The sequence below is a fragment of the Grampus griseus genome (assembly GCF_964374135.1).
Source record: "Grampus griseus genome assembly, chromosome: 1".
NCBI classification, from domain to species: domain Eukaryota; kingdom Metazoa; phylum Chordata; class Mammalia; order Artiodactyla; family Delphinidae; genus Grampus; species Grampus griseus.
Window position 1 is genome coordinate 110,118,702 of NC_139017.1, and position 23,689 is coordinate 110,142,390.

At 34.3% G+C, this 23,689-nt stretch overlaps 1 protein-coding gene across 6 annotated transcripts in view; it reads left to right on the plus strand.

The window, feature by feature from the left end:
* TTLL7 (tubulin tyrosine ligase like 7) overlaps positions 1 to 18,013 on the plus strand; it is a 160,339-nt gene extending 142,326 nt beyond the window's left edge. For 4 of the 6 annotated variants that reach the window (XM_082656213.1, XM_082656216.1, XM_082656214.1 and 1 more), the window contains 3 exons: positions 564 to 724; positions 7,057 to 7,230; positions 13,355 to 18,013. In XM_082656213.1, the coding sequence (XP_082512339.1) occupies positions 564 to 724; positions 7,057 to 7,230; positions 13,355 to 13,475 (456 nt within the window). In that variant the 3' untranslated portion in view covers positions 13,476 to 18,013. The remainder of the gene's footprint in view (positions 1 to 563; positions 725 to 7,056; positions 7,231 to 13,354) is intronic. The other 2 variants (XM_082656215.1, XM_082656217.1) reach the window with 2 other exon arrangements.
* The last annotated feature ends 5,676 nt before the right edge of the window (positions 18,014 to 23,689 follow it).

The following is a 23,689-nucleotide window of genomic DNA, read 5'->3' on the forward strand; positions in this document are numbered from 1 at the left end:
TTGATCTTTATTTCTTTTAAGCTATCTTTTGACGGCCAGAAGTTCTTAATTTTAATATAAGGGAAACCTATTAATCTTTTATGTTCTATACTTTTTTGCTACTTAAGTAACCTTTTTCTAAACCAGGGTCTAAAAGATATTCACTAATACTTTTCACTAAGATATTTAATGGCTTATTTTTCAAACTTAAAACCTTAATCACTCTAGAGTTGATTTTTGTGAATTGAGGGAATGATTCAACTTTATCTATTTTTTCCATGAAGATTACTATTTAAAAATTCTCCATTTATTGATTTAATTTAAATTTCACTTAACTTTAATTTTTAAATTTAATCTCTTCTTACTCCAATGAGTCAGACTTGCCACCTATGTCATATACCAGAGTTTCATAAATACTGGATCTATTTCTGGACTTTTCATTCTGTGCTGTCGTTTAGTGAGTGAGTGAGTGAGTGAGTATGTGTGTGTGTGTGTATTCATTTTTGAATTATATATATTCATCTTTGAATTTTAGGCACACATGTATACACCTAGATTTTGAAATATTTTGGGTTTTCCACTAGGTTTTGGACATAGTAAAAACAAGTGTCCGTACAGTTCTTCCACGCATCTGGAAGGTACCTGATGTTGAGGAAGTAAATTTATATCGGATTTTCAACCGAGTTTTTAATCGCTTACTCTGGAGTCATGGCCAAGGACTGTGGAACTGTTTCTGTGATTCAGGGTAAGTGTTAAGTTACCTTTTATTATTGTCATTTTTAATAATTTACTATTTAGTTATAAAGTTAGCCCAATAAAATGGCTGAATTTCTTTGATCTCTTAAAGTGTGGATTTGTAACTGCATGTAAGTTTCAGTACTCAACTATAATTTATAGCATTTAAGCTGATGTAGATGAGATGATGGATATGAACACACCACCACTCAACAAATTTGAATTCAGTGGAGAGAAAGTAGTCTTAATTAATAAAAAGTCTCAGTTAGACCTCTGTATCCTTACAGCTCTTCTGCTGTTGCCTTTATGTAGCAGACTTCCAAAATCATGGCTACACTCCTGCTCCTCTGCAGACTTTCAGTCCTGTCAAAGCTGTTGTGACTCACTGTCATTTTGTCTTCAAGATATCTAAAACCAAACGTTCCATACCTCCCTTTTATTCAGAAATGGCTTCCCTTCTGGACTTCCCAAAACCCCATTGTTATTCTCCCAATCACATGGGTTTGATATCTCAGGGGCATCCGCATCCTTGTTCTCCTTCATTTTCTTTATTCAGTCATGTGCTAAATCTTGTTAGTTTTTCTGTCACATCCCCACTGTGGCTACTCTAGATTATTTTTCATTATTCTTAACAATTATCAATTATTTAATTGTAGGTTGTTTTTCACTGTTCTTCACAATTATCGAGTATTTACTTGATAATTTAAATACTTTTGGAGATACAAAGCTGAATCTGACATAGATCCTGCCCTGAAGAAACTTAAAAATGATAATAGCTAACACTATACCACTTATACTATGTGCCAGGCATTGTTCTAAGCACTGTACATGTATTAAGTAATTTAATCCACACAACATCACTTTGAAGCAGGTTTTATGATAATTTCCATTTTATAGATAAGGAAACCAAGGCACAGATAGGTGCTAAGGACCTAGTGCAACTGGGATTTGAACTTAAGCAGCCTGGTCCCAGATTTCATGCTCTTAACCAATAAAACTCTGCTGTCTCTAATAGACAAAATAAGATACATGCAAAAGTCATGATCATGAAGGAGATGACAGATACGTTATTGTAGGATTTCAGAGAAGAGGAGCCTTTTTGGTAGAAAGGCTAAATGAAATTAATAGATTCCCAGGCATTTTTGCCTCCAGTTTTTTGTTTCCCTTATCCATCCTACTGTCAGAGTCATTTCCTAAAATCTAATGATTTCCCTCATTTATCATTAAAGTCTAGACTTTTTATCTAGAGATATAAGACTCTCTAATATGCTGATTCTTTCTTATTTCTCCAGTCTTCCCTCTCATTACTCTCCTACTTAAACTTTGCTCCCCAAAAATAAATTCATTATTTTTCAAATATCTTAAAAATTTGTCCTTTTCTGCCTCCGAACTGTTAGTGTCAATGAGTAGCTGATTGGGCTGCCTTCTACAACCCCATTTCTCCAATCCCCTCTGCATTATTTAAATCCTATGTAAAGACCCAGACCATGCCCTTTTTTTGGTAAAACCTTAACAGACTATTCTAGTCTGACATGATCTCTGAATGTCTTCCATTTAAATATTCTAGTCATCTAGTACTGAATCATTTATACCATTTGCAGACTTATTCTCACCACTATAATTTTCCTCAGCTACCATTCACCGACGGGGAGAATTCACAAGGTGCTCTGGGTTGTGATGAAATCTGAGAATAATCTTGGCCATAAATTATTTCTCCAGAGACTTAAGTGAAACATTTGAACTGTACTCCATGGCCCTTAGTTGATGGCTGTCTGTAGAAGTTCAATTAATCTAAAGTCATAATTAGAATTTTTTTCTGTTTGTTGATCCATTGGTTGGAATGTTGAACATGGATTTCAGCTACTCTTCACAAATGGAAGGCACTGAGATAGTCTGCTACTGAAATTGGTGCTGATGACACCATTTTGGTAATTTACTCTGACTCCATTCAGAATCCTTTCCTCTTGTACCTAGCACACTACTCCCCCCCAGATGTCTCTGGTGGTATCTATTACTACTAGTAATCATAAAGAATGTAAATAACATTAATTGAAAGATTACTAAGTGCCTGATACTGCTTTTCATAGTAAACATTTTTATAATTACCACTACAATATTTTGAATAAACTATTATTATTATTTTCATTGTATAGATAAGGAAATGGAAGCATAAAGTATATAACTTGCCCAAGTTCTCATAGTGAGCCTGGATTTAAACCCAGGTTGTCTGAGTCAAGAGCCCAAGCTCTTAACTCTATGCTTTATTCAGTCCTCTCAAAGCAGCATTGCCCATGGTTGCCGAGCTTGCTATACTGCAAGCCCATAGCATTAGCCCAATCCCCAGCCCCCTGCACTGGAGCGGCTGGAGCAGGAGTAGCTTTGAGTCCTATTTGACCTCCACTCTCCATCCATTTCTTTAAAAACTTGGAGGCTTGTAGAGATGAGTTTTACATCCGATTTTTTTTTTTTTGTACCCTTACAAATGGCATTCCTAGGCTTCTTCAACTTAGTGAAGTCACATAGTGTTGTGTGTGTTTGATTGTCACTTTGAACCCAGACTAGTTCTGCTTATTCTTTGAATCGTATCTAGTCAATGTATACTCCTTTAACCTTTGATCTAACAGCCTAGCGGTCTAGGTAAAAATCTACTCTTAGCTCATTTCTAAAGGAATGATTTTAATAAAAGGTGTAGCTGTCTTTCACAGTTAGGTGTAAAACTCTTAGAAAAAATATTCCAAATAACTCTGGGCCACCTTGATTCCTGCCTCTGCCTGTCAACATCTCAATAATAAAACAAAATGAATAAACCATTCCCTGTCCACGTCCAGAAACTTCAAAGAATATTGTAGATGTTTGTCATAGGTTTTCCTAGAATTGGCCCAGGGGTTTGGCTGATGCATCAAAGAGAAAACACCCTCATCCCCCTCTCTTGCTCTTCCAGGCTGCTGAAGCCCATGCTCAGTGACCGTTTTTTATCACATGCAGCCTCCTGGGAGTGCTATTCAGAATGATGCTCCACGTTCTGAATGTGTCCTCTCCAGGGGAACAGCTCTTGGAATTTTCATGCATAAAATTATCCACCATGTTTTACTGAGCTAGGGGAAGCCTAGGTGCTATGGGACTCAAACTCAGGCCACAGAGCTCAGGAAGGGTGGCCAAGGGAAGCAATATTTCAGCTTAGACTTGCAGGATGAGGAAGAAGAGGAATCTGCCAGGTAAAGCAAAGAGGAGGAGGCAGGGGGACTATGGGAGAAGGAATGTATTATTTGGAAAAGCCCTCTTTCCACTCAAACTCCTGATATGTAAACCCCAAAGAAAAGAATCTAGTTTAGACCCTTTAGCCAAAGACATTTTCCTATGGAAGTTTGTCGTAGAAAAGCTTTTCTTTTACAATCTCAGGGAAAGAAGAAATTGTAAGGAATATTCTAAGGCAGCAGTCTGCTTCTAGGCTGAATTATATGCCTACCTGAAAATGTATGCGTATCATATAGACTACTTAAAATGATGTGAATCTTTCTGTTCTTATATCACTTTCAACTGGATGTTGCGTTGTTCATACTTTTCAGCTCATTAATCTTTCTGTTGCTGATTGTCCGGTTGGTGTAGTCCAGATTTTTTTTTTTTTTTTTTTTTTTTTTTTTACTTTCCTTTCTTCTTTGGGCTACTCAGTCATTCATTTGGGCTTCTACCAGAGGAGAAAGAAATGAATGTTTCACTTTTTAGATAGCTGCTTTATTAAATATTTTGATGAAAAAGCTGGTAAAGATTATTGGATTACTGGATAATATGAGGCTTTTCAAGTCTCTGGATTTCATTAATCATTCCCCTTTGTTACCGGGAGGTTATTCAGTATTCTGTATCTTATTGTTATATTATTAAAAATGTCATTTGAAGTCATTTCTTTTCATATTTCTCTGAGGATTAGGGAGTTCTGGAGAGAACTTTTTAACCATTTAATTTTTCTTTTTGAATTCATAGATTTTGGCCCTCCCATTTCCTTGGAATTTAGATTTAGAAAGCAGGCAGATAAGACCCTGGGTTCTTTGATAAAGGCACTGGTATTTTAAATTATTTCTCCATCCTTTCACCTTCTTAAAATTTTGTGTGTTAGTATTGAAAATTGAGAACACTGTCATGTTCTAGAGGCATTTCATATTACTCAGCTGTGCCAGGTAGTGGGTAGGAGGGAGGGGACACGGTTCAAAAACATTCAGGTTGAAGAATAGGTTTCTTTTGTGCAGAGGGGGTGCCATTAGCCTAGTACCAAACAAAGCAAGTCCTGGTCATTTTCTTTTTTCTTTATGAGTGATTCTGGAGTGTTGACACTTAAATATGGATTAATAGAGTAGAATGTGGTCTTTGGTCAGTGATGGTGAACATACACACCAAAATTAGGTAGAGAACCTTGATTCATATGTTTATTTTAAATATTTAAGGAACAATGAGAGAATGAGAAGCCAAAGCTGCTTATATTATAACTCACATATTACTCAGAGTGTTACATCAAATTAAGGTGCTATTTGAAGAAGGTCCTTTGCCTTTCTTCCATTTTATGTGTTCTTTTCTTACGTCTGTACTCCAAGTCAGCAAAAGAAAAATTACCGTGATGTGAGGAACCTGATAGTGAATCTAATCAGATGTCTCCAAAGTACCAAAATATAAATATATTCAAATTCAGGGGGGAGGGTGGTGATGGAGGTAGGCTTTTACAGAAATACCCAGAATCCCAGGGGAGAGAAAGTAAAAGTGCTCAGCTGAGAGTCAGACAGTCAGAATGTTTTCTTCGTGTATTTACGTTTGTATGAAATTTTGATTTCTCTGGGCCCAGGCATGTAAGCCTTGCTAGATCAAGACTTATCAGTTATAAACATATTCCCTTATTAATTGGTGTTCTCCTGTTTTTCTTGATTACATCAAGTAAATTGGAGATATATCTATATACACACAAATATGCATATCATATCTAGTTTTTCTTATATTTAGTAATAATTTAAATTTTTAGAGTTAATTTAACTAACATATTACTATTTCTTGAATGAAAGTAACTTTTAATCCTTTTTAAATAATAAAAACAGTATTATATTTAGCCCTGAACATCTTAGAAAATGGAGGAAAATTTATTCCTTTCAATCTACTTATTTGAATCTTATTCCCTTTAAGAAAATCTGTCATTCACTGATGACATGCTGTCTTTTCTCCAGAAAAAATAAACAGTAGCCTTTCTACTAAAAAATACCTTTCTGAGTTTCTAAAGCATTTTTAAAAAATTCCAAAGATATCAAATATCCACAGGAGATTGAAAATGGAATCTTTGAATTTCCCACTGGGAAGTACATTTCTTCAGAAAAATATTTTCCTTAATATTTTTTTCTTTCTAGTCTTTTCTCTCTCTGCGGGTTAAGCGAATTGGTTTATGTAAAATGAGACTTGAACCATTACCAAATCTTAAAGCAAACCTTCCCCTTGAGGCTTGAAAGGAGTTTCAGTTACACTAAGGAAATAAGTCAGTCTCTCTCTCTCTCTCTCTCTCTGTCTCTCTCTCCCTTTCTCGATGGTGGTAGGATGATAAGATGTTTCCTGATTTGGGCCATGACAATCAGCTTAGGAACTGTGAATACATATATATGTGTACACACACACACGCACGCATGCATGCATGCACACATTTAAATTTACCAAGACAGTATGTACTACTGCCTGCTGTGCACTAAGCTGAGTGCACTGAAGGAGGGAAGACACTACCTTTGGAACTGCAGTAGGGCAGGACTTGTGGAGATTACATTACATCTACAGTATAGAACCTGTGCTCTAGGAATATCATGGACATAATTACATATGAAAGTGTTTTGAAAGGGGTGGTCATAAGCAAAGGATTAACCAAAATTCTCAGAGAGAATCTGAGAGATAACAATTAAGAGGTCACAAATTAAGTTGCAGCAACTTTTTAATTTGTGGGATCATTATTAATATAAAAATAAATGTAGCTTCCTAGAAAATGTAAATTCTTAGAATACCTAACTTGTGAGAAATTAGCTCAGTATTTTACAGTTACTTTAATGTAGAGTAACTCAATTTTTAGGAGGTGTTGGGAAACCATCCTGTTACTTAGAGCTAGCAGCAGTGAAGTCTTTAAAGGTATGAATTCTATGTTGTGTTTTTTTTCATGTAAAGATTAATTTCCAAATTTGTATATTTACTTCATACCTCTCAACCATCTGTAGTCACTTCAAATGTGTGAGGCCATTTCTACATTTTTTTAATGGGTTTGTTGCTAGGTAAGTGATATAGTTGGTTGCCATTTTTAACAGCCACATGAGGTCATGTCTGTTTCCATGCCAACAGATCCTCTTGGGAGAGTATTTTCAGTAAAAGCCGGGAGGTGGTGACTCCTTTGCAGCTCCAATGTTGCCAGCGCCTGGTCGAGCTTTGTAAACAGTGCCTGCTAGTGGTTTACAAATATGCAACTGACTCAAGAGGATCACTCTCAGGCATTGGTACCAATTGGGGTAATTCCAGGTACTGGTTTACATTTCCTAGACCCTGTGAGTTTTATATAAAGTAATGCCACAATGCAGTTTGAAATTGAAAGTCTCTTTTTGTCTATATGGTTAGAGAAAAAGCTAAAGACTAAAAATTCATACATGCTATTATCTATAAGATCCTTTTAATTTGAACAATCTTTACCTTTAAAGGACTGAACAAGGACAGCAATTACAAACCCGGAGGTGACAGAAATAACCTACATGGAGATGGTATTATTTAACTTATATACTTTTGCTTTCAAAAGCCAAGTAAGAGCATACAAAAGGGTAATAAATTTAATTTTTCCCCCAGTAGGGATATTTCAACATTTGTCCTTTATCCTAATATAGTTGAGAAGATGCCTTTAGTTTAATTTTTATTGTTCAGTATGCCTCTACTATTTCCTTCATCACCAAAAAGATCTATGGGAGGTGGATTTTAAGTTCCATTTAAAAACTGGATTTTTATAAATATTGTCCAGTTAAAATAGGTAGTTTTCCAAAAGTATGAAAATATTGTTTTTAAGCTGCAAAGATACATGAATAAACAGGAAGTACATTTTAGCACTTCTCAAGACAGTCGTAGTTCCATTTAGAATTAAAGACGAATATGTGACTTTTAGTATGTGTAAGTTGTAGTACTCTCAGAGACAATTTTCAGTCTCAGCATCTCTGTATTTCTATCTTTCATGTACTGAGCTTCCATATAAGCTCATTTACGTGGGTAAAAACATTTTTTAAAAACCACTGAGTTAGGGCTTCTGCCTTTGGTAATAGAGCAAGCACTGGGTATTTGGACAAATCCTCCCTCTGATGACAACAAGAAAAGCTGGACAAAATACCAAAACATTTGCTTGAAGACATCAGAGAGTTAAAACCAGGTACTTGTTAGTGAGTACTTGTTAGTACTGAATAATGCTTTTGACAGACTCATGGGCCTAAGGGAAAAAAGTAGGAGTTCAGGGCCTGTCAAAGATTGGGGCCTTGATAAACACCATAGGTTCCTTCAAGTGACAATGTCCCAGATGTTTTGCAAAGCAAAAGTTGACAAAATTACAGGGAAAAATAGACAAATCTACAGCCATCGAGGGAGATTTTAATATATACTTCTCAAAAAATTAGAGACAAAGAACATTTTAACAATATGATTAACAAATTTAAGTCATATAATAGTGAATTCAGTGACCTCAGAATACAATACACCAAGCATATCTGAATCTTTTATAAAAATCAACTATATAGTGGAATAATAAAACATAGTTCGAAAAATTGAAATCACACAGAGTATTGTTTCTCATCACATGCTATTAAAAATAACAAAATATCCAGAAAATCCATACTTTGGAAAGATAAAAAATATACTTTAAATAACCCATGAATCAAAGAAGAAATCATAATGAATGTAAGAAAATATTTTTAACTGAATGATAACAAAAATATTACAAATAAAAACACAGTATGTACATAAATCATTATTATAGGAATACTTATAGGCTTAAATGAACATATTAGGGAGGAGTAAGGCAAAAATTAAATGATCTAAGCAACCGTCCTGAATGATGACAGAATGATATTAAAGTAAACCCAAAGAATACAGAAAAAGGAAATAATAAAAATGAGAGCAGAAATTAATATAATGATGCAAACGGAATAAAGAAGATCAAAATGGCAAAAGTGGGTTTTTTAAAAGGCTAATAAAATTGATAAACAACTGGTGAGACTGATCAAAATGTAAAAGACAAAAATAGGTAACGTCAAGAATAGAAATAGAGATGTTACTGCAGATATTACAAATATTGAAAATTTTATAAGAAATATGAATAATTTCATGCTGATAAATTCGGTAATTTAGATTGTTAACAAATTCCTTGAAAAACACATATTACCAAAAGTGAGAAGAAGATATACTCTTAATTATTGAAAAAATTGAATCAGTAATTAAAAACCCTCCCACAAAGATGAGTCCAGATTCATAGGTCTTTACTATCTAATTCTACCCACCCAGAGAAGAGAAAATTACTATCTAATTCTATCTAATTCTACCCACCCAGAGAAGAGAGAAGTACTATCTAATTCTATCTAATTAAACCCACCCAGAGAAGAGAGAAAAGGAAGGAATGTTCTCTAACTTGTTTTATGAGGCTACCATACCTTTGATACCTGACCAGGACATTGACAGTCTAATCTCACTCCTGTACATAGATGTAAAAATCTTACATAAAATATTAGCAAAACAAACCCAGAAACCTTAAATAGTATAATGTATCATGACTAACTTTTGTTTATTGCATCAGCTTAATTGTACAATAACATTAAAAAGTGATCAATGTAATTTTAGTAGAATAAAAAATCATTTAAAAATATATGGATGGGCTTCCCTGGTCGTGCAGTGGTTGAGAGTCCTCCTGCCGATGCAGGGGACACGGGTTCGTGCCCCGGTCCGGGAGGATCCCACATGCCGTGGAGCGGCTGGGCCCGTGAGCCATGGCCGCTGAGCCTGTGCTCCGCAACGGGAGAGGCCACAACAGTGAGAGGCCCGCGTACCGCAAAAAAAAAAAAAAAGGATAAGTCACTTGTTAGAATTCAGTATATTACATTCATGCTTAAAAAATGCTTAGCAAGTTAGAAACCAAGGGGAAATTCCTTAATCTAATAAAAGATAAGTACAAAAACCCTACAATCATATACTTAATGGTGAAATGTTGAAGGCTTTCCTTCTGAGGTGAGAAACAAAACAAGATTGACTGTTATTACCGCTTCTATTTACCATTGTGTTGGACCTAGCTCATTCAAGGAAGCATGCCAAAGAAGTAAAAGGCATTGGATTTGAGAGAAAGAACTAAAACTAATTACTAATGGATATGATTGTGTTCACAGAATCTAAGTAAATCTACAGATAAATTATTAAGTAAATTTAACAATTTTGATGAAATCAAAGTTGGGATAAAATCAGTTGTAGGGGCTTCCCTGGTGGCGCAGTGGTTGAGAGTCCGCCTGCCGATGCAGGGGACACAGGTTCGTGCCCCGGTCCGGGAAGATCCCACATGCTGCGGAGCGGCTGGGCCCGTGAGCCATGGCCGCTGAGCCTGCGCGTCCGGAGCCTGTGCTCCGCAACAGGAGAGGCCGCAACAGTGAGGGGCCCGCATACCGCAAAAAAAAAAAAAAAAAAAATCAATTGTAGTTTTTCTATATTAATAACAAACAGCTAGAATATATGACATTTTAGATACAATATCATTTTTCAATAGCATCAAAGAATAATTCTTAGGAATAAATGTAACAAAAATGTGTAAGTCTAAGGTGTTTCTCCTTGGGATGAGTTAGCTACAAGTTAGCTAGTTTTGTACTTCGAGAGTAAGCTACAATAAAAATAAAGCTGGAAACTTCACATTTTTTGGTGCTTTAGCACAAACTCTTTAGATACAGTCTATAGAACCACTTTCTAGAGATTCTTCCTGCTAAAAAAATCAAATTGTATTATTTAACTTCATTGCAAAGAACATTTCAAAACTAATCTTTGATGTTCAGCTAGTGTGGGATCTCCCAAGAGATACTAATGGAGATATTAAGGCAAATAATCCATTGTGTTTCCCTGTAATGCTTTAAAATATCCCACAGCACTTGCTTTAGGGAAGCAAAATGTTTCTTCCAATGTGATTTTATATGCTTTTTCTAGTTCACACTGAATTTCTTTTCCTTTCTAAGTCTTTAAAAAAGTTTTATTTTAGCCTTTTCTGCTTCTATTAAAAAGTTTAGGTTTGCAGATATATAATATTTTTCTACGTTTTAGGTTTTTTATACTTTATATTTCTGAAAAAAATGAGTATAATCATTATATCCTTTAGTTTTAAAATTGGGATTCACACAGAAATGACAGTATAGTATAGTTGCTGGGAGCACTGGTTCTGGAGTGAGACCAAATGGATTTGAATCCTGGCTCTGCCACTTACTAGCTACGTGCCTGTGGGCAAGGCATTTAACTCCTGTGCACTCTGGTGTTTTCATCTTTAAAATGGAGCTGATAATAATACGTATCATAGAGAATCGTTAGAAATAACTAATATTTTTAAATCAATTATAATGGTCCTGGCACACAAAAACACTTTTAAAATACAAAATAGTGTTAAAGAAAATAGTGTAAGTTAGCTCTAACCCTGGACTTTGTACTTTTATTTTTTCATCTGTGAAAATGGAGATCTTTAGCTCAGAAGGCTATGTGAATGTTATCGTAATGTCAGTAGTAACTACTGCTTGGAAATTCTTCAAAAGAAAGTCAGCAAAAGTTACTGTTTACTATAATAATTATCAATGAAATCAGAATGTATTTTCAGTAGAAGATAGAATAACTCTCAACTAATATGGAATAGTGGTTTTTGATCAAACACTTTAGTTTCTTTTGCACCTTTGCCCTAGATAGGAAGGGTAGCCTTTTCCTGGCAGAAGATATCAGATCAATCATCATGACTCCACTAGCTCTTGACATAATAATTAATCCATATAAATTACCCAAGTGGTATTAAGAAAATAATTTATATAATCTGTGATGTGAGAAATCAATTGTTTCATTATTCATCACCCATTGTGCAATTTTGATTTAATTTATATTGTTGTATATTATTTAACTGCTCTATTAACTTAATGATTTGAGCAATTATTTATAGTTTGTGATATTAAGTAATAGATTAAGGGGATATTATCAGATAATTCATGATCAAATGATATTTATGAATATTATGGAGAATTCTGCCATCTTAATCTGAATGCTATATGCAGTTTGATCATAGTGAATTCATATTCTTCTACAAAATTCATATAACACAACTATAAATGTAATTTCCCATTGACGCAGAGGTTAGTAGTTACCAACATTATTTCATATAGAATAGGTAGCTAATCCTTGGCCTTCAATTTCTTCATGTGTCTTTGGAAGTATGATACTGTGGCTGGAAGATGCTAAAGTCAAGTGAAGAAAATAAGTGATTTGATGCTCTACCTTCGTTTCTTTTTTCAAGACTAATTATAAATCTCCTTCTGTTGCTACTTCTGCTCTTGGAATTTTTTATAGATATCTTTGTCCTGACTTTCTAGCATGTCCTTCTCATCATTACCAGGATTTAACGCTTTTAATAGTGATGCTTATTTGCATTTGCTCATGTGGATTTCCTTGATCATTTCTCTCTCGACATATAGATTGGACTGGCCTAATGCTAATCAGAGGTTTTCCAGAGAAAACAGATTATACAGGCACACACTCCTACTTGTAATTACTGAATCCCAAAGCTCTGAAAACTCAAACGAATAAAAGTAAAATAAAAGTAACCCATTTATTGGCACATCTGAATTGACACGAAGTTGTTTATAGTCTTTATCCAATTTATTGTGAATATTTCTCTGTTTCACTACAGAAATATTAATGATTTGTTTACAGGATGCTGCCCCAAGACCCTGATGATGTTACATTATATATAATGTATATACTATAGTGTCCTAAAATCTGGAAAATTTATGTATTCTGAAATATATTTGGCTGAAACGGTTGCATGCAACCTGTAATTATGATTGTTTTTGGTTTTCTGTAATCACAAGCACCCAGTAGTCCAAGAATATAAAATTTACAATCTAGTTATGAATGTTAATCTTTAACTTTTTCTTTTAGATTACCTATAGTCATAACACATCAATGATATATTTATTAAATAATAATCAATGGTTTCAACATCCTTGAAACATTATTTTAATTGGTTAGCCAAATTCTCATGTCACATGTTTTTAAGAAATATTTGACTGGTTACACACATTATTTACAGAGGTGAATGATGAATTCCAAATTAACATGAGTCATATAAACAGTCTCCTAGCATGTGAGTTCATGGCTGTTTATGGGATGTCTCGGGACACTAAGATCACATGTTACATCTATATTCAACTCTTTGGGTGAGGCTTTATGACCCTCTCCCTGCCTCCCCTCCTCAACTCAGGAGAGGAAATCTTTTTATGTGGGTTGCATTGTTATAGTATCATTTCTCATGTAAGATGTACAAATTATTAACCACATAATATTTTAGTGAGAGATGTTAATATTAGTTTGTAAAGTCTAATTTTTTAACTATCATTTTTAGGTATTTACTACCAGGAAGTACACAATTCTTCATGAGAACACCAACCTACAACTTGAAATACAGTTCACCTGGAATGGCTCGCTCCAATGTTTTGTTTACATCCCGGTATGGCCACTTGTGAAACAGAGGGAAGATCGCCATGGGTTATGCACAATAGCAATTCATATTTTTCCCAACTTAACATTGCAAAGACAGTGACCATTAAGTGCTGTTTTATGTATATATGACATATATGTGTGTGAAACTATATACACACATGCACTCAAATAACATATATATTTATTATAATATATGAAGGAAGAATTAGCAGGAAACTGGATATAAGATTTAACCTTTCTGGAAATGTAATAAACCATGTTAAAATTGTTTACACAAATATGTGAATGTCTAGAATTTGCTAGGTTTATAATTAATACCTTCCTACTAGAAATGTTATTTTTGCTGCAGAGTGTATAAAACAGAATTGATCTTGAAGATCCCATTACAGTGTTAAATTATTTTCTAGGTAATATGTCTTTTGACTTGAAAAAGCATTAATAGTAAATTACCTTATTAATTCTCATATATAGTGGCTATTTAAAATGAAAACAAAAATTAGAAGCCTGGTGTTGCTTGATGATAGGATTAAGTAGGAAACAGGTTTGTCATTACTATAGCACACTGTAAAGTACTATAAAAATCCCAACCAGATTCTCCAAGATTTTTATCCCTCAGTGTGGAAATTTAGCTACTTGTGAAAGTGATAATGTAAATTTTCAGTAAGGATCTAGTAAGGTCATACTATGATCTAAAATGGAAGACAATCCAGTGGGTTAAAAATAAACAAAACTTACTAGCTTGTATTTTTACTTTTTATTGGGAGTCACATAAAGGGAACAGAAAATGGTGGTAATAACAAAATCGTTCCATATGATTTTGGTATCTCTTACCGCTGTTACCACTCACTTTTTTTTGGAAAGTATATCTCTGATGAGTACATATGGTCAAATACAATTTCTTCTGTTCAAAGAGCTGGTATTTTAAACTTATTTCAGTGTTACAGAAGTGTCACACTTATTTTATAAGTCTCTCAATGCTGAGACCAAATTACATTGCAAAGACTAATACAGAGTTTCATATTGCACCATAGAAAATAAGCTAAATTATTGCAAATAGGAGATTCTGATTACTAAATATTATTAGTTATCGATGTGCCCTTGAGAATTTAAAAAAAAGTCAAAATAGAGTTTGAAGTTTTCTTCTTGTCCAAAGTTATTATGTGTAAGTTTCATAGCAGTTTACTTCCTTTTTTTTTTTGCTTACAGTTTCAAAAACAATGAGTGAGCTTTCAGTTTTCTATACAAATATAAATAGCACCATGGATATCCTTAGAGATTGCAATATTCACCTTTTAGAATTTTATTTAAACTTCTCCCAGTAGTTTTATTCTCTCACAGATGGTAATTATTTGCAACATTCATGAGTGTTTTACCTCCTTTTACTATCCTGAAAGCTATTTCCAGTAAATGGAGAAATGGTCCCAAAGCAGAAGGAGAATTGAGAGGGGCAAACTGGCCTGCTTTAATTCACAAGCTGGATAACTGGCAACCCAAAGTTGTAAGTTGATATATTGTGCTTTTAAAGCCATGTTCTGAGGCTGGATTAGGATAAAATAGGTTCTTCCCTAAATTATTGCTGGCTACTTGATTCTTTATGACTACCTATCATCCGTATTCCAGTGGATACTTTTCCTTGCTAATTGCATCCCAAAGAAGAGTTTGTTATTGTCTTTGTGGGAAAAGAGGATAAGGATGTCAGGATGAAGGAAATTGCAGTGTAGCTCTGAGTGTTTATGACGCCATTTTGTGAATTCTTAAATATGTTTAGAATTTTTTGGAATAAATAATGCAAAAATTGGGAGATTAACAAAATTATTATAAGAATGATCGTCAGGTAGGCCTTTTCATGGAGCAGTTTTAGTCATTTTTCATTGAAATTCATGATTTTGTTCATGAATGAGACACAATTTCAAGTGTCTGATATATGATATCAACCCAGTTTGTTGGCCACTCACTTGCATTAGCTTAAATCACAACGGTGACTTAATTTGCTAGAGTGGGTACTTTGGAAGTTCTTTTCTTAGTTGTATAAAAGTGAAATTTTTATTTAAAACGAGAAAAGAATATCTAACATGTCTCCCCCTGGGGAAAAATAAATACAAAAAAAAGTAAATTTAAATGTATGAAACTACCCAGTTAGTTACTGATGAGCAAATTTCATTTTCATTCCTCTAGTTACCTAAGTCTGGCATTGTTTGAGTGCTAGAATTTTATTGCCCACATTTGCCTCTTTATACTGATCTAGTCTGATATGATGAAGTTGTGAATAAAAGCCATGTGCTCATTATTTATGTATACTACCTGGTATGCTGTGGACTACGGTTGTGTTAATGCTTATTCCCTAATGAGAAACTAAGAAAAGAAGATACAGTAATAAACCGTGGAAGTCTTTAGAGGCCATAGAAATATTTTAGTGATATAAAATATTCCTTAGTTTTTAATTATAAATTTTTTATTCATAGAGTTAAAACGTAGCAGTATAAGTGATAGTATGGGTCTGACTCTCTCTCTTCTAGGAGAGAAAATAACTTTATCTGAAAAACTCAGAAGCTATTCAATCTTACCAAGAGATTTTGATAGGGAATTTGGTTTACTTATGATGAAAGCATATTTTCATTCTGTTATTAAAAAATATATCCCTGCTCATTCTGTGACTAATGCTTTCCAGAACTGTATATGTTTGGAATGATTGCAGAATTGTATAAGAAGTAACCTTTTAATGTTAAATTATCATCTATGAACATTGTATGAGATTGAAGATTAGTTTTCACTGTAATAATCCAGCATTGTAATAATTACCATTTGCTTTATGTATTCTGTTGAAGGAACTATTTGTGATTCATATTATGATTATTAGCAACAAATTTTATTTCATGTTGCATGTGTAAAAATGAAATTATAACAGGATCAAATATGGAAATGCCAATGGTAACCTCTATCAGATGCAAAGATCTATACAAATTTTTTCATATATCTGAATTAGGTCTAAATACAAAATTTTTCTACTAATTCCTCCCCCCAGAGCTAAAATGAACCAAACTCAAGCAAAAAACCCCGATCTTCTTCTCATCTAATATTTACACACAGCTAGATGATAGTGGCTTCTAGACATCAAGAAAAAGATTTCATTCTAATTCTTTTTTTAATTTGGAAAGTATATGATTATAGAATTTTGTTACCTAACTCTAAATTTCACATTTTAATATAAATTAATCCAAATGCTTTCTTCTTTAGCATGACAAAGTCATTCCATTTAAAACTTCTCTTTAAATCTAAACTTCCAATTACTTATTTTCAAAAGTACCAAAAAATTGATAGTTGCATAAACTCTATATAAAGCATTGCTTCATTCTTAAACGTATATTCTTGAAAATATAATACCAAATACCTTGAGAAGAGTGACAATAAATACTTTCCTTTTCTGTTCTGTAATGCTGTTTTACATTTTGAGTCTTAGTTTACTTGGTTCTAAGGGTTAAACAATAAAAAGTGTAAGTACAATTAGTTGTGTTCCTGTGACCTGATGGTTTTTGAAAATTTCTTTTCTCTTTAAATTGAGAAATTTAATAAAGCTTTCAAGAACTGAATTAGTTATCTAAATATTTTGCACTAATGCTACTTACCAATAAATTAAAATTTTGAAAGTATTTTGATAATCAAAATTTTACTCCTTACACTGTTTTTTCTTTCTTCTTCTTTTTTAAACTTAAGTTCCATTTGAAGTTTTGACCTTTGCATGGACAAATTCAAGAAAAGAGAAATCCTGCCTTTTAAACATTGGTTTATGGTGGTGTATTTTTGCTTCAGCAACAATAAAACTTATAAGATGTGTTATTGGATCAAGTTCAGTTTTTCTGCTGAGATTTTTAAGAACAAGGTTGAACTTTCAATGTCTAAAAAGCATTAATTGTCTGGATCCATATGAACCAAGATAATGGCCACAAATAACAGTCTTGCGACCAAAAATTGTTAAATTAAAACTAATTGCACATTTTGAGATTCTTGCCCTTTTTTGGTGCTTTTTTGCCTTGTTATGGGTATTGAAGGAAAACTATTCAGGTGAAACATTCTGCATTAACTGGGCTGTATTACCTAAAAAGAGCTACGTAAAGTTTTTATTTTATCCCCACCTGCTAATTTGAAAACTATTGGTAAAGTCATCATTCAGTACACTAATATTTTCTAAATTAGTAAGACTTACCTTACAAAAATAATCAGATAATGCTGATATTTCTCTTTCAAAGGCTAACAATGACAGTTCTTGGTCCTGAGCTGGTTGGTTCATACAATAACTAATGTACATGCTACTACATTGAATATTAATAGATTTGCTGAAGATTCTGGGTTTGAGGGTTAGCTTGAAAGCAATACATTTGCTACCATGAATCATGACGCAAATTATCCCCATGTGTTTTACTACCTGTATATGAATGCAAATGTTGTTACAGAAAATATGCTTGAAATGTCAACACAATGTGCAATTAGTATTGCATTGTCATGCTTCAGCATGTGATATCTGTATGGTGAAGTTATTTCAATTACTCAGATATGTTACTATAATAAAAAATATTTAATATAAGAAAGCTACATATGTCATCAGATGGTTATTTCTGTTCCCCACACACACACACACACACTGTTTTTAGTAGTAGAAGAGACTGGCTCTCAATTAAGCTTTCAGGGTAATGAAATATATTTTCACAGTAATTTTCTTCTGCTGTAGAGTCAGCAGTAGAACTGTGGGGATAACTTTACCTGCTATTAAAGTCAGGTTGAGTAAACAGAATTGGTGTCAATTCCTCTCTTAGTTAGCTGGAAGGTAGACTGGTCTAAAATTTAGAAATGACATTTTTATATCTTTCTAGCATCATTATAACAATAGTATTACTAATCTGAATAGAAATATGTCAGCATCTCAGCTATGACATTTTTTTCAGGAATTTATAATTTTATCACTATTAAAATATACTAAACCTCAATAAGTAGCATATCCTAGTCTTATTGCCACTATTACCATTGTCTATAAGACGGTTGTATATAAAGAAATTGAATATTTTTCCTTTAAAGAAAGGAAGCTCTTTGGATAAAAATCTATCATGATAGGAACTTCAATGCATGTATACCTCAGCAACAAGTGATATAGATATTGACTTTTTAAATGTATTTTTAAAGATTTGTTATTTTATAAAGTAAAAATATTCTATAAAAGCTTTAAACTTTGAATTTTTTTCAGTGATAGATAAAGATGAGACCAATGTGGGTAGTTTAGTATCTCCCTATTATATCAAATAATTTGTAAGATAAATATACATATAGTAAATGATTGAAAATCTTTTAACACTATAAATAAATCATTCTGAAATAATCTCAAGTGTTAGAAAACTTCTTGTAGTGCCTTAAAATAAGATTAACATTTCACTCTTTTGTAGAAAGTAAGATAATAGATCTTTAATTTGCAGAGAGTAGTCTCTTAGTGATTATTCATGTACATATAGAATATAGTGACGAAAATGTCCATCACAACAGTCAAGTAAATGTGGAAAACATTGGATGTATAAATTGGAATGTGTTTCCTTCTACTTTCAGGACGTGTCAAGAGTCTTTAGTATTCTAAGATGCTTTGAGAGTCCCCAGTGAGGGACTGGGACATACACTAGTTCCTAAACTAATTTCGCTATGGTATCTTATTTAAAATGCATCTCCCAGGACTAGTCTTCTATTGACTAAGGTTTGGAAAACACTTAACTACACCAAGTCATTCACTAATAAAGGAATCAAGGTATTTATTAATTTATTTATTTAATATATACTGTGATATAATTATGAACACTGACAAATCTAGTGCAAGAATTTACTTGCACTTGTTGCTTGAGAATTTGGTCATTTCCAGAGGAATATTTGAACAAGTGTTTCAGCAGGAATGTCTTGACCCAAGAAGGATGACTGCAGATAAGTAGTCTTAATGGTAAACATGAGTTATATTAGATACTTGAAACATAATCATGATATGCAAAGTAATATAAAATGCTTAAGATGTGGTCAGAATGTGGTTCAAGCCCTTATGAAAAACTATTAATGATGTATTGGGTCTAACATGATAAAAGTTTGTCTTTAATGAGAGTCTAATGTCACCCATCAGCAGATGATAAGAGCTTTGTATAACAGACAATATATCTAGATGCCCTTGCTGGCCATCTGAAAGACTCTTCTTATATAAACAAAAAGGCCTGTTTGTGGCTGATAAGTTTCCTTCAGAGCTGGAATTTATTAAAAATTTGTTGTATTTGTGAGAGACAAAATCTACTGAACCAGTTTATTTTCTGTGGTTAAGTTTTCCTTAAGCAGTATGTTAGACACTTTGGGAGCCTTCAGAAGTTTCATCTTTCATTTCTATTTGTCCTTATGAAATATTGCCAAATTAGTCTCCCTCTTTAAAAATATAGGAAAAATACTGCTATTCAGTATATTTAGGGAGTTATACACTGAATGGTACTATAATGACCTAAACTGAACTATTTTATATAGTTATCAAAAATACTAAAATTTTGGCTTGGAAAGTAGTGTCTAGACTTTTGTACAGAAATGACACCATTTTTATAACTTTATAGGAAGGCAGCCTTCAATATTTTATATAGAAGTAGAAATATACAGTGAAGGTAAGCAAATTCCAAATTTTGTCCTAAGAACAGGTGCAAGCGGACATAAACCACATAAATTGGCACTGTTGTAACAAAAACCTTCAAGGATAATAACAAAACTATGTAAATTTAGCCAAGCTTTGTTCTATTACAGATGCTGCTGTTGCTAGTGATAGAATAAGATAACTTTTTAAAGGTCAAGAAACATAATAAAATTTATTTTTTTAAATGGCAGTACAGTATGCTGTTAGCAGTAAAAACATTAATATATTGCCATGGTTATAATATATCTGATTTTGTGGAAAATATATGACAGTGTGTGTGAAAAATACAGAGTATATAAACCTTAATGCAATCTAAGAAAATACAATTTCAACATATTACCTCATTTTCATTAAAATGATGAAAATATGAATTCAGAAAATCACATAGTCCTTAGTCTAAAAATAGGTAGATCATCAAAACCTAATATCATTTAAACTCAAATTGGTATTTGTTCAGTAAATGTTCTACACCATAATGTGATGTAGAAAGGAAATCTCACATTTGTGGAAGAAAATGAAGGGATTATTTTTTTAAAAAGCAACTTTAGCTAATCCCATTATGTTTTTGACTTCCAAACTGAAGCAACAATCTTGTTGTCATGAAACATTTACTGCAAATAAAGAATAAGTACATTCCTCAGAAGTTAGCTTCATTTTGTATTTTAGCCTCAGGTTTCTCAGCCACAGATTACTTATATTTGTGTTTTTGAATTTTTTTCCTGATCATTTCTAATTTTCTGCATTTCATCTCCTCTGGTTCCACTTATTACCATGTGAAGCATTACCACATTATTCTCACTCTAAAACTACTAAATGATCATTGCCTATTTTGGTTGTTTTAACTAAAACATTGAGTTCTTATAAATGTATACAAAGTGCAAAGGCAGATTCCACTTCTGCATTACTGTCTACACTTTTGGATTAATACTTTTTTCAGCATTTTGGTCCACATAGTATCCATTTTTTTCTGAGCAACAGGTAAATGGTTTCACTTCTCTTAAGTTGTGTGGTTTAGAATCTCCTGAGAATGTACATCCTGATAAACCAGGAGAAGCTCACTTCTAGAGCTGAAATGTTCTAATATCGATCTTGCTTCTTATACGTGCTAGAAATTTCCACACCAGTTTGCACATCTGACCTAGGTACTTAATTATTAAATAGGGGATTACAGATTTCTAGAGAACTCCATGGCACCATAACACCTTGCTAAGTAATCCCAAGGCTTTGGGAAAATAAAAGGAAGTTCTTTATAAAGGTTGGAGTCTGCTTTATTACCTTCCTTAGCTTATTATCTCTCATCTACTGTCTTTTTTACTTTTCTTATGTAATAGAACATCCAATGGAATAGGAAGCAGATGATGTGTGTTCCAATCCTGGTTCTGCTATGATCTACCTGAGTGGGACAGGGTCTTCGTTTCTTAAAAATAAAAACCAACTTTGTCTATATGAGAATTGTGTTGTAAGGAAAATAGGAAGCACTAGTCTCTGTAGTGAAGTAGTGTCATTTCCCCATTGTATATAAAAAAAAAATCTCACCGACGATCAGAAGACTCTTCTTTGTGATTCTGAGTCTGTCGGGTATCATCAGGATGTCAGGATCTGTAAGAATGAGACGAAGGAAACTTGTTACCAGGTGGTGATCATCTTCACCCATTCTATAAAAACACCGTACATATACCCACTAAATTCAGTCTCAAGATCACAAGTAAGTTAAAAGTTATTTACACAGGGCTTCCCTGGTGGCACAGTGGTTGAGAGTCCGCCTGCTGATGCAGGGGACACGGGTTCGTGCCCCGGTCCGGGAGGATCCCTCATGCAGCGGAGCGGCTGGGTCCGTGAGCCATGGCCGCTGAGCCTGCGTGTCCGGAGCCTGTGCTCTGCAACGGGAGAGGCCACAACAGTGAGAGGCCCGAGTACCGCAAAAAAAAAAAAAAAAAAAGTTATTTACACAGCCAGGGATTTTAAACAAAACAAAACCAAAATCTGTAGATTTTGTTATTCTAAGTAAAGTAAGATGCTGGTTGAAAGACTGGCCTCAGATGCCAGATGGCCTGGGTTTCAATGACTCTGAGCCTCAGTTTCTTCATGGTAGAATAGGGCATTCCCTATAGTGTCGTAAGGGAACTAACTGGACTATTCTATGCAGGGTTCTGAGCCTGGTGCATACCTCCCAATAAATGTTCGTTGCTGTCATTTTACTTCCACGTGATGCCTTTCTCCACCATCCCAGAGAAACACAATTCTGTGGTGATATTTTAGGATTGAGAGCTCCCCGAACTGTCACAGCACTCTGGGCCATGCTCCAGGTCCTCCCATCACATATTTCCAGCCTTGCTGTCTAGCTCGTTCCTCCTCTTGAAGCAGGTCAGTTTTGGTCAAGGGAACAATGTGTCTGTTCAATTCCCCAAAAGTTCCTCTAACCATCAAGATCTCTGAATACACTGAATAGAAGGGAAAATAGAGTGTTCTGTAAGGAACAGACTTACATATTTGTTCTTAGGAAATGCTAAGTATAAACATCACAGAATTACCGTGCACATGCCTTTTCTGAAACAAGAAGATGTAAAGAAAAATCATAATAAGTGAAAATTTTTATGGGCTGCTCTTGGTTTTGCTCACTAGGGCTTGATGTATGCTGTCAGCACCACAAACAGCACTAGGCCTCCTACCTGTCAAGCACTGCTGAACGGAGCTCTGGGGTATACAGACCTCACATTCTGGGTGGGGAGATACATAGGCACTGCTAGGTAGCGGTAACGCAGGCAGGTGGCACAATGGAGATATGAGGGTTTTGTGCGAGAACAGCAGAAACCACGAGCATCCTGCGTGGGAGAACTGGGAACAGTGTCACAAGACAGCAGTGGTGTTAGATCTTGATATATGAGCAGGATTTCAAAAGAAAAGAAGAGGGTTCCAGATACAGGGAATATCAGAGGTGAGAGGGCCCGACTCACTCACAGAGCCGAGAAACTCCGTGTGGCTCAGCGTGGGTTGGGGTATGGAGTGGATGAAGAGATGTAGGTTGAGCCCAAACTGCAAAATCCTTAGATGCTACAGTTAAGAGTTTGGATTATACCCTTTACACACTGGAATCGATGGGCATTAAAAAAAAATCAAGTAGTAAGGAGGTGGGGTCTGCGACTTATGGAGTTGGCTACGCTGGCCTGGTGGGAGAAGGAGGAAGACTGGGCTGGGCGGCAGGAAAGTAGTTAGGACTGGAGTTAGGACCAGGGCCTCAACTTAGGTGGGTGGATCCAGATTCAAGAGACACTTCTGAGGAAGAATCCTTCAGACCTTTGGACCAATTTTATATGAGGAATGAAGGAGAGAGATCAAGGGATTGTCTACTTTTTAAAAAATTATTGTGAAAAATTTAGTGTAAAAAACTTGTGTTTAATATTCAGGCTGAAGCTGTTCCTTTCAAGCCTGCTTTTGTTGGCTGAGGCATGTAATTTCATTTTGACAAACATGTATCAAGTATTAGCTGTATGTCAGGAGCTGTGCTAGTTACCAGAGAAACAAATGATTAATAAGACAACATGCTCACTTTCCATG